The sequence below is a fragment of the Cynara cardunculus genome (assembly GCF_001531365.2).
Source record: "Cynara cardunculus var. scolymus isolate 2C chromosome LG 10, CcrdV1, whole genome shotgun sequence".
Classification (NCBI taxonomy): domain Eukaryota; kingdom Viridiplantae; phylum Streptophyta; class Magnoliopsida; order Asterales; family Asteraceae; genus Cynara; species Cynara cardunculus.
Window position 1 is genome coordinate 17,371,599 of NC_037537.1, and position 12,753 is coordinate 17,384,351.

Sequence of the window (12,753 nt, forward strand, 5' to 3'; positions counted from 1 at the left end):
GGTTACAAATGAATTCAATTTACTAGAATACCTTTGATAAGTGTATTTTTTTCTTTCCAAAATGCCCTTTTCATCATTGTTCACTAGGCCTCATTAAAACTCAAACTTTAAAATTTTATTTTTTTTATTGATTAATCTTAACCGTTGATTATGGATTTGGATGGCCAAGATCAGTTAATAAGGTTAACACAAAAATTATGGTTAGCATTTGATTTTGGCCCTATATATATGTGTATATATATATATATATATATATGTGTGTGTGTGTGTGTGTGTGTGTGTATATATAAACATGGGATCATGTGAGACCAAAGGTTTTTCGTGAGACCCGTAAGACCAATTCTCAATCATTGGATTAGATCTACAATATGACAATCTGAGCATTCATAAATGCCACGAGACTTCTCAATAATCACAAAATTGTCACCGTGCAACTTTAGACAATTAGATCATTAGCTTATAAAGTTGATCAATGAACATAAATTGGTCTTACAGATCTCACGTAAACCCAACCCTCTATATATATATATATATATATATATATGTGTGTGTGTGTGTGTGTACTATAACAAAATTGGGTTTATAAGACATCATTATCTAAATATTCTAATAAATTGTTTTATAGGTACGGATGGCAAAAAACCTCACACCGTACGTGAAACCCGATACTCTACCGCGGTATGATCGGGAATCCCAAGTTGACCGGGGATGGGGAATCCTTGAATTTATTAATCAGGGATGGGGATACCCTTCATCCCCGACCACGAGTATTAATTACACATTTCAATGTATATATATATTAAATATAATAATATAGTGAGAAACTCGATGAATATATATAATGTATAGATTTAATCAATCTTCCATGATGAAAACTTGTAAAAAAGTTACATTATTGATATAGTTGTTCATGAGAAACTTTTGCTGATATAACGAGGTGGTTATATAAAACTTCAGTTATTAGGTATCGTAATTGATATAATTTTTTTGAACCATTTTTTATGTTACTCTTATACAAATGCAACAATTAAAATTTGGGTAATTAATATTTTAGCATTATATGTCATTTAAACGTAAAAATTGCCATTTATATACATAATATCTAAAAACATTACGTAAAATATTAAATTGTATAGACGGAAAAAATTTCCCGATGGGAACGGTGACAAGGATGAAATCTTGTTCCCCTATGGGCATGGGGACACGGATGGGAATTGGAAACCGGGGTTTGGGAGTGCGATCCTCGATATCTCTGCCTTAGTGTCATCTCTATTTACAAGACATATGTTTATAAGATGATAAAATTTTATATCAAAAAGTGTTGCAATAAGTTTATAAGACGTTTTCGGGCATCTAACAAATTTTTTAGAATACTTTTAAAAATAAATCGTTTTATTGCTATTTTTATGGGACATTATTTGAAAAAAGTCTTATAAAACAATAGTCCTATAAAAAAATGTGTTTCTCATAAATGTCCTATAAAATAGCTAATAGTACACTTTATTTTAAAAGTGTCTTAAAAAACTTGTTAAGACCCTTAAAACTAGGGTGTAAACGAGTCGAGTCGAGTCGAGTTGAGTAGTAGGTTAATCGAGCCGGACTTAAAAAATTAATACTAGGCTCGAGCTCGATTAGCTTTTTCAATAGAGGGCTCGAGCTTGAGCTCGAATATTTTTTGAGTTATCAAGCTCGATGCTCGTTTATGGCTTCAAATTCACAATCGATTAACTTGTATATTGGCTTGTGCTCGAAATTTTTTATATTTTTATCGTATGATTAATAAATATATGATCATGTTTGGTTCGAAAAAAAAGGGTATTCACGAATGGCTTGGCTCGACTTCAAAATTGAATCGAGTTTTCGAACAAGCCGAGTCAAATATTAGTGTTACAAAGCTTGGCTTGTTAAATTAAACGAGTTCTATTTTGTGTTGAAGATCGACTCGAGCTCGTGAATTATTAAGCTTGAGATCAAGATAAATGACCTCGAGGTAGAGCAGCTCGTTAAAAACTCGAATCGTTTACACCCTTACTTGAAACTTTTAATATATTTATTACAACACTTTTAGATATGATGTTTTATTGTTTGGTCTCATAAACTTAGGCTCATATAGTGGTCTATTAGAACATTTAAACATTGTTGACGTCTTATAAACCCAGTTTTATTGTAATGATGTGTGTGTGTTTTTTTAGGGGAGCATATACAACAAGTAATATGGTTTAGTTGTTTTTAATCTCAAAAGCACAAAATTGGGTTAATAGGACACAAAAACGTCTAAGTGTTTTAATAGACTGTTTTTTCAGACTTAAGAGTATTTAAACAAACAATTGTACGTCATATATAAAAGCATTGTAATAAGTTTACATGATATTTTTTAAATTATTAACAAGTTTTTATTACACTTTTTTGTAATAAAACGTCCTATTAATTTTTTATATGACACCAAAAACGTCTTATAAAAATATGTTATAAAACATTTCTGAAAATTTTCTTGTAAAAAAAAACTAATGCGGACGCTTTATTTTGAAAGGACCCAAAATTTCAGTTTAAACACCCAAAAAATACATATAAATTTATTGTAATACTTTTATATTAGATGAAAATTGTGTCAAAAAATACGGTACTTAGGGGCCGTTTACCAAACACTTACACGAGTAAGCGTTTATCAAGTCGTGTTACCTCACCGGATGAATATGGTAAGGACCACGAATCTTACCCGTTAAGAGCGAGATAAGGACCATGAGTCTTACCCCGTAAGTGAGGGCGACGACTCTTACCATTACCATGGTAAGAGCTTACCGGGTAAATTGTTACATACGATGTCGTTTTGGTAGACTAAAATCTTATTCAATAAGTAAATAATAGTGTTAAATTTTACTTGTAAGCACTTATCGGTTAAGTGTTTGATAAACGGACACTTAATTATTTTAATTAAACTATAGACACATAAATCAGAAAATTCACAAATACTTATGATTGGTTATAAATTTGTTGACTTTGTTAAACACAAATAAAACGTACCCAAAAGTTTAGAAAGACATTTCATTTTGCACTCAATCACTTATTTACTCAACACCTAAAACAATTATTTTTCACTACTTCAAACTCTCCTATAAAAACCACCACTAATCTACACAAAAAAATCACAATCATTACACAAACTCATACCTTCAATCTTCACCATGAAGGGTTCCACCCAAGTAGCTCCATTGTTTGTGGTTGCCATCGTGTCACTTTTTCTCTTGTTTGTACCTTCCACGGACGCTGTGTTGTCTTGCAACGCAGTCATCCAGACTGTAGCACCCTGTGTCAATTACCTCATAAATGGGAGCGAGATGCCCTCATCTGCTTGTTGTTCGGGTGTTAGGGCTCTTGTGACAGCCACCAACACCACAGCTGATAGGCAAGCTGCTTGTAGTTGTCTTGAGTCGACTTCACAAAACCTGAACCTGAATCTTACACTAGTTGCATCAATTCCGACGAATTGTGGGATCAATTTGGGATTCACCATTTCACCTGACGTTGATTGCACCACGTAAATTACGCTACTCTTTTTATTTTGAAAATATAGACCACTGGAGAACGCATCAATAGGTCATAGGTGACATAGCATCATCGATGCATCTGAACATCACCATATGTCAAATTGATGTTTTAATCGGTGTAGTATTTGAACATTTATATCGATTAATTAACGCACATTATATCTACAGTATCACTTGAAGTCTTGAAGCTAACGGATGGGAGATACCTCTACATGGAGCAAGAGTCAACTGAGTCTTGATATGCATCTAGAGTTTATGTTCATTTTTACCAGTTTTTATATAATAAGTGTTGTTTGCGCTACTCATTTGGGGTTAACACACAATCGGGGATTTGTGTACTACATCACATATACTTTATGTTTATGTAATGTTTTTCTTTTTCGATGTTCAATCTATTTGAATGATATATGGTTGGTTTAATGGGACCGGTTGGGGTTTTTGGTAGTTTCGTGGGACCGGGACCGGTTATGGGACCGGCTATGGACCGGCCCGAAAATTCAAATAATTTTATAAATAAATGTATCTTAAAATAATTTTATAATGTATTTTTATAAAACAATGTAATTTTAATTATATTAAAACGCATTTTTAAAGTGTATTTGAGTGACCCAAATGTAAATTTATAATGTATTAAAAATATATATCATTAAAAAAAATTAAAAAATCTTATTTTTTAATGCCGGGACCGGCAGCCCATAACCGGCTATGAAGTACTTTGACCAGTCCTACCATTTTCGACCGGGACCGGTTATGAGAAAGCTTGGGACCAATTAGGTCAAGCCCGGCCCGGTTTTTGGCCATCACTATTCCCCAACGACGATTGCCTCGGTACCCCTCTGCTTATGACAATATTTGTTGTTTTTAAAATTGGATGACATATTTTCGTCAATACTTTTTGATCTGACAAAGCTGATCGCATGTGGTTTTGTAGAGGGATACATGTCTATCGGTTTTTTTGCATCAAGACATGATCTTATCAGTTTTTGTAACGATATGTGAAGTTTTGGTATTATTATGAAAATGCAGTATCTTTCTAGTGAAGGTACATGACTTCAATGTTTTTCATGTGAAGGTATGTAAAAGTTAAGTGTTATTCATGTTAACATATGAAGGTACCTCCACAACCATTGTTGATGCAATTTAGGGGCTGTTTGGCAGTTGCTGAATGATTTTGTGCAGAATGGTTAAGTGGTCAGAATGATTAAGAGGGTCAGAATGATTAAGTGCTGAATGAAATATGGTTGTTTGGTAAATATTCTCTGAATGATAACAAATTACCATTTTAACCCTCTGTATAATTTAGTGCCGAATGAAATATAACTGTTTGGCAGATATCTGAATAAAACAATTACTTTGTAAATGTAACATTACAAGTTTTCATATTAATCCAAACCACATAACATTACTTGTTTAAATTCTTAAAAAAAATAAAAATCAAATTCCAATATAATTAATTATCCCATCGATAAGCTGTCCATCTTCACAAACCTCCATAACCTAATGAATAGAAAGTTTATCTTCCTAAGCACCTAAATTCAACTATATTTGCTTGCCCACTTAAATGCTGCATAATCTGAATCTCTCTTCTCATATCCTCTTTATCTCCTTTTGGTTTGCCGAGAATCGTGTTCGATTTGAAAACCCTTTTGGGGCTTGACAGTGGCTGTGGTTTTCTCGCCGGAGTTTGGGTTGCCGGAGGTGGGGATTTGGTGTAGAGTATGTTGGGGTCGTCGGATCTTTGATTTGAGTGAAAAACTACATCGGAAAACCCAGATGAAAATGGTGATGGAAAACCCAGATGAAAATGATGCGAGTTTTGCTGATGCATATACCCATTTTTTGGTGGATTGATGGAAAACCCAGATGAAAATGGTGAGATTTGGTGAAGAATTTGACAACCCAGATGGAGATTTTGGAGGAGATTTTTTTTGGGGGGGATGCGATGTGAAGGAATCGCTGGTGTAGAAAGGGCTGTAGATGGAGACGGTGGAGGCGACAACCGGCGAAGATGTGGAAGGCCGGAGATGGAGACGGTGAAGGTGACCGGAGATGGAGACGGTGGAAATCGTGAAGGCTATGCTGGAAGACTCCTCGRCTTGTGAAAGCGACGATGGAAGAGAGGGAAGGATTGTGATGCTGGAAGAGAGGAGTGGGAAGGGTAAATATGGAACAAATGATATCTGAATGGTTGAGTGAACTACTAGACACAAAATGGTTAAGAGGGTCATGTAACCATTAAGAGGTTTATTTTTTTTGCCAAACAGTCTTTACCTCTTACCGATTAAGAGGTTGGCTCTTAATGTCACCATTAAGAGCCAAACAAACAGCCCCTTACTGTGCCTCCACCAATTGATAATAATCTTCAAACCGAATAAAACATTGTTTTTTCTTCGTAGGAATCAGGTTTTTTCGAATTACCATCAGTTATATCAACTTTTTCATTCAAATTTGATATTATTACATATGTATGTATATAAGAATTGTGTAAAAATGTTTATAAATTAACTTATTTAAATATTTACTTTATTTGTGTCATTTTATAACTAATTATATGATAATATCAAATCATCAAATCACTTTTACGGATAAATTATCTAGTTCTGTCATATCCAGTTCTAGTCGTATAAAATACCAGAGAGACACTTGTCTTGTCTAGTCATGTCATGTCTAGTCATGTTCTCTTGTTCTGTCTGGTTTTATCTTACTCGGTAAGTGAGGGTGACGACCCCTTACCCGGTAAATTGTTGCATATGCTATCATTTTAATGTACTACAATCTTATCCAGTAAAATAAATTAGTGTTGATTCCTAACAGTAAATACTTACCGGGTAAGCATTTAAGTAAACGGCCCCTTAGTGTGGTTACATATCTCCTATCAAAATGGCTAACTCACAAGTTGGGCTTAGCACATATTAATAGTCAAGATGGGTCTTGGGCCTAGGGGTCCATTGGGAAACCTATATATACCATTCTAAATCTTTGATTTTTTGGGCAGATTTTTCACATATAATTTTTTGGGTTGTCTTGTTCTTCATCGACCTATTCTATATGGAAGCATAATTTGATTCGTCGGGTTCAAATTTGCTACTTGAACGGATTTTTGAATCACCTAGATAGACGTCCGCAAATCAACGGTACGAGGGATGATTTTCTATCTAAGGACACTGCAAACGCAGGCCTCAATCCACGATCTTGTCTTCATCAAATTCGCATCAATTTTATCGAGTTAGTCATCAATTTCTTATTGTTTTCAATTGTATTAACAATTATATATACATATCTATAGAGTTATTTTAATTTCTATCGATTCTAAGAACCGTTGTGTAGCGAATTTCTGATTCGAAATTTTAAGTTCTAACAGTTAAAAACACTTAAACATCATTTCATTAGAAAGAACGAAAGATAAAACGTATTTTACATTAGCATAAATTCTGGGTGATACAAATTATTTAGTTCAAAATATTGATGTGCGGAAACTTAAGTTCGTTTTAAGATCTTGATTTGCCGTTGGCGATAGCGATCAATGAAGAGGTCATGTGTTTCATTGCTAGGTTGTACTTGTTTTCGGAGATTGCTTTCAATAAACAAAGTATTGATTTATATGTTCGTAAATCAGTTTCAAGTGAAGATTGTTGGATCTTAAGCCTCTTTTATATTGATGCAAGAATAGTAGGTAGAGGTGAACAACCAAAACACAAATTTGATCAGAGTTAATTAAGGGGGTGTTTGGAATTGCTTATAAAAACAACTTCTTGATTTATTCTGGTGTGACACCGGTAACAAGCACTTTTGAGTGTTTGGATAAACAACTTATACCGGTGTCAAACCAGTAATAAGAAGTTTTTGAAGAACTTAAAGCCTTCTGACTTATCTATACTACCTTATAAACCAAATATATCAAAAGTTTTAAAAACAATTTTTAATACACAAAGTACTATACATTTATGCACAAAGTCTTAAAAACAATTCACAATGCATTAAGTACTACTACTTTATGCATTCAGTCTTAAAATCTCTTAATCTACAATTAAAATAACATATAGTGCAAGTTACCAATGCACATTATTACCTTTTCTTTTCATGTTTCCGAGATACTTTTGACACATTTCACTTATGCATTCACTCTCTCATACCTCTATGTCTTCTCCCCATCCCCCGAGATGAGATTCAAACTGATATTCACCATGAGTTATTAAAAGTTTTCGCATTCATCTCCCATTCAATTGTTCTAGAACTTTCAATCTCGCTTTCGATCTCTTGATTCTTTGCTCTTGGTGTAAATCGAACACGTTTGTGGAGTTGTTTAAATATGTTAGATTTTCAATATATTGGATTTTAAATTGTCATACAATTTTTTTCATCGATAGACTATAATTGAAATCATAACTCTTATTTATTCAGATTGTATTAATATGTAAACACCAAGTGTAACTTATATCATCGTTAAATCTTCTTAATAAAACCAGTGAAACTTCAAAATCGTTAAAATTCACGGCTCCCGCCGCATTGCGTGGGTACACAACTAGTAATAAGTTAATAAATGCTTTTACAGAAAAGCATAAGTTGTTTCAAATAAGCAATCTCGTAAGAAACCAAAATATGTAACAGTCCACTTGAAATATGAATATATTATATATATGATACATTGTTGAGATATCACTTTGTGTGTTGTTTGTAAGCCATATATCTGAGTTCTAACCTTCTTCAACAAGCCACCCTTGCAAGTTGTTTTCTTTGAGGAATTGCTAATAATTCATATTCCCTCTTATAATCATTTTTAACAGTTAATAAGTTTTTGGGTCATTAATAAATTTTTTAGAACACTTTTGTAATAAAACAACCTATTAAAACTTTTATGACATTATTTGAAAAAAAAATGGTTATAAAAACAAGTGTCCTATAAAAAATGTGTTAAAATATTTTTCATAAGCGTCATGTAAAAAAAAAAACCTAATAAAACATTGTTATTTTAAAAGTGTTTAAACTCTTGTTAGAACTCCCAAAAATGAATTAAACTTAGTGCAACCACTACAACAAAATCGGTTTTTTTAGGACATTCTCAAATTTTAAGTGTACTAATAGACCTTTTTATAGGACTTAGTTTATATGACCAAAAAAATAAAGTGTCCTATCTAAAGGTGTACTAATAGACCTTTTTATAGGACTTAGTTTATATGACCAAAAAAATAAAGTGTCCTATCTAAAGGTGTTGTAATAAGTTTATATGACACTTTTTGATGTCGTAATAAGTTTTTTATGACACTTTTAATATATAGCGTCACATTATCAACTTTATATATAGGACACTATTTGAAAAATTGTCCTATAAGAACAAATGTCTTATAAAAAATTGAGTTTATAGGACACTTTCTCAAAAGTGTCCTATAAAGTTGATAATGGGACGCTTTATATTAAAAGTGTAATAAAAAACTTATTACGACGTCATATAAACTTATTACAACACCTTTAGGTATGACACTTCATTTTTTTTGGTGTTATAAATTAAGCCCTATAAAGAGGTTTATTAGGAAACTTGGAATTTGAGAGTGTCCTATAAAACCGATTTTGTTGTAGTGAACGCTTTTATGTTAGACAGACAATTGTTTGGTATATAAATTTTAAGTCTTATAAAACAGTCTATTATAACATTTAAACATTTGTTTGCATCCTATATATAATTAAACTCAATTCTATTATAATTATAATGTAGTACTTAATTATTGTAACCAAACTATAGAAAAATAATCAGAAAACTCATTATTTATAAATTTATTTGACTTTTGTATACATAAATATAAGAAACCCAAAAGCTTAGAAAAGCATTTCATTTTACTTGCACTCAATCACTGATTTATGCAACACCTAAAATAATTAATTTTCACTATTGGCCCTCTACTTCAAGTTCTCCTATAAAAACCACCACTAATCTACTCATAAAATGCACAATTCCATAAACTCCAACCTTAAGGTTTCACCATGAAGGGTTCCAACCAAGTAGCACCATTGTTTGTGGTTGCGATCGTATCACTTCTTCTCTTGTTTGTGTCTTCCACGGATGCCGTATTGTCTTGCAGTACAGTCATCAAAGACGTAAAGCCCTGTGTGAGTTACCTCGTGAACGGGAGTGGGATGCCCCCACCCGCCTGTTGTTCGGGTGCGAAGGCTCTTGCGGCAGCCGCTAGCACCACTGTTGATAAGCAAGCTGCTTGTAGTTGTCTCAAGACGGCTTCACAGAGCCTGAACCCTAATCCCGGGCTAGCTAAATCACTTCCGGCAAATTGTGGGTTCAATTTGGGCTTCACCATTTCGTCTAGCGTTGATTGCACCAAGTAAATTACGCTACTCTTTTTTTATGACAATATAGACCACCAAGGAACACATCGATGGTTCATAATTGACTTAAATGCATCTGAACATCATCAATTTGGGCTTTGACCATTTAAATCAATTAGTTAACAAACTGTTATATCTGCAGAATCACTTGAATATTGAAGCTAGCGAAGGGAGATGCCTCTACGTGGAGCAAGAGTTAGCTGAGTCTTGATATGCATCTAGAGTTTATGTTGCATTTATATTCGTTTTTTATATAATAAACGTTGTTTCCACTACTCATTTGGGGTTAACATATAATGAGGGATTTGTGTACCATCATTTATACTTTTATGTTATATTTGCATGATATATGGTTGATATAATGATATTGTTCTAAAGATTGTGGTTAAAATATGTCATTCTTTTGTTTGTACCTGTTAAAAAATGCTAAATATCTCTAGCACAATAATTTGAATATAGGTTTTTTAAACAAACAAATAAACTACAACTGTTCACAGGCGGTACGACCCGCTAGGTCCGACCTGCTCGACTCGTTAGAAAAGCGAGCTTGGGCAGTCATTCTCGAAAAGGCTAGACCGCTAAAATTAATGGGCAAGCTTGGAGAATGGGAAAAAGAGCTTGGACAAGCTCACCCGGCCCGTTGTATTATTATAGTTGATTAAATTTTGTATATAATTAATAATTCACTGTTTTTTAATAAAAAGATTTAGAAGTGGCTCCGGGTACCAACCATCACCCAAATATCTATTACGTCTTATTGTACGCTCGAAGGAACTTGTGTAATTTAATTGATTCTACATAATCTATAAGTTTTCTTTTTCAAATGTAAAAAAAACTCATTAGCCCATGGGCAAGTCCAGCTTGCTTATAAGGCGGGTATAGGCAAGTCCATAAGAATGCAAAAGTGTGCTTGGGTTTGCTATATTAGACCTGTTGGACAAGAAAATTATGGTATACCCGACCAAAGCCCGTAAATGATCACCTCTAAAATAAACCCAAATTTGTGGAGTTTCATTTGACCATCAACATCAAGGCATCAACATGTTCTCTAATCAACTTGTCTTTTGATCCATAAGCAATTGGGCCGAATATGGGTTCCTTAATAGGGTCACATCGATTTGGGTAAGTCTTCTTCATGTTAACATATATGACCACCATTTATATGAAGGTTAGTGAATGTACCTCCAGGTTTCCTTTTTCATGGAGATTTATCCATCACAAAGATGCAAAAAAGAACAAAAAGAACTTCACTTTTCATTTTATCCCTGTAATTTATGTTTCTTACTCTAAAAATTCAATAAATGTTCAATGTATTTCTCACAAGTTTCATAACAAGTCTTAGGGGTTGTTTGGCAGTTGCTGAATGACTTGGTGTCGTATGATTAAGTGGTCAAAATGATTAAGTGGCTTTCATGATATAGTGCAAAAAATGAAATATAATTGTTTGAGAATTGTTTACGATGAAATCATGACGCTTAATGGTTAGGGAGGCTCAAGATACAAATTCATTCAGAAGGTTTTAGAACCATTAAGAGACATATTTTTTTTTTGTCAAACGAGATTTACCTCTTAATAATTCAGATGTTGTCTCTTAATGAAACTATTAAAAGGTAAACAAACAACCCCTTAAATTCTTCTCACATTTCTCACCAAAAACAAAAAAAAACTTATCACATGATTTCAATTCAATCATCTCACACTCCATTCTAAATACCCATTACTTTGTACCACCATTCTACTTTTCTTTGTCTATCATAGAATTGGTATGAAGATATACTATTGTTTTATCTCTCTCTTTATATATATATATATATATATATATATATATATATATATATATATAACCAAAAATTTTTGTGTTAACTTTGTTAACCAAGCTCAACCAATTATATTTCATCTTTTCTTTTTGTTCATATATAACTCATATATTAATGACAAAGGTAATTAAGTAATTTGTCATTTATGTAACTCCCAAATCATTAATTGGGAGTTACAAATCTAAAAATCTCAATAATTGATGATTATGTAATATTGATATTTTTTATACGTGTTCATGTTTTGTAATTTCGATTTATTCTATCCATGATGATATTGATTTTGTAATTGTTAAAGAATTTCCGATTGTAAAGATTTCGATATCGTCCGAGTAATATGGATAAACCTATTATAAAACATATCGACAACAATGAGAATGAAAAGGTTAAAATTGTCTACGACTACATTCGGAATTCGAATTCATATGTAATTGTTAAAGAATTGTTCACAAGTGTTCATATTGTGTTCATATGTACACTAGCTGCATATCTCAACATTGACTTGTTCCTGAATGTGTTCATAATGAAAGAACTATTGTTCACAAACTGTTCATATTGTATTCATATGTACACTAGCTGCATATCTCAACATTGGTTTGCTTATGAATGTGTTCATAATGAAGGAACTATCGTTCACAAACTGTTCATATTGTGTTCATACCTAGTTTTTTATTTATTTACTTTCGTATAACAACTATTCTTATTATATTCATAGTGTGTTCATAAATGCTATACAGTCCAAATTCATATATATGTCAATTTTTGTTCGTATTTGACACAATGGTTTATATATATGTGTGTGTTCATATGGTTCTTACATTAGCAAAAATAATAAGATTTTTTGATTTTGTAACTCTCAATTAATGACATGGGAGTTACATAAAAAAATTACCTAAATACCCTTTTCTCCTTTGTTCACATATGTTCTTTGAAATTGTAAATTTAAAAATTTAATTTTTTATCATGATTAATCACAACCCTTTATTGTAAGAATCAATGGTCAAGATTGGTTAACAAAATTAACACAAAAATCTTGGTTAGTATTTGAACCAAGCTATATA

General features: G+C 32.5%; 2 protein-coding genes across 2 annotated transcripts; both read left to right on the forward strand.

Annotated features, from left to right (window-relative positions):
• Positions 1-3,151: 3,151 nt before the first annotated feature.
• Positions 3,152-3,970, forward strand: LOC112520240 (non-specific lipid-transfer protein 1-like). The gene is made up of 2 exons (XM_025128538.1): positions 3,152-3,535; positions 3,714-3,970. The coding sequence occupies exons 1-2, from the start codon at positions 3,183-3,185 to the stop codon at positions 3,721-3,723; spliced, it is 363 nt and encodes a 120-aa protein (XP_024984306.1). The 5' UTR covers positions 3,152-3,182; the 3' UTR covers positions 3,724-3,970.
• A 5,515-nt stretch (positions 3,971-9,485) lies between these two features.
• Positions 9,486-10,265, forward strand: LOC112519797 (non-specific lipid-transfer protein 8-like). Its single transcript, XM_025128067.1, has 2 exons — positions 9,486-9,874; positions 10,021-10,265. Exons 1-2 carry the CDS (start codon positions 9,522-9,524, stop codon positions 10,028-10,030), a joined length of 363 nt encoding a protein of 120 aa, XP_024983835.1. The 5' UTR covers positions 9,486-9,521; the 3' UTR covers positions 10,031-10,265.
• Positions 10,266-12,753: the final 2,488 nt, after the last annotated feature.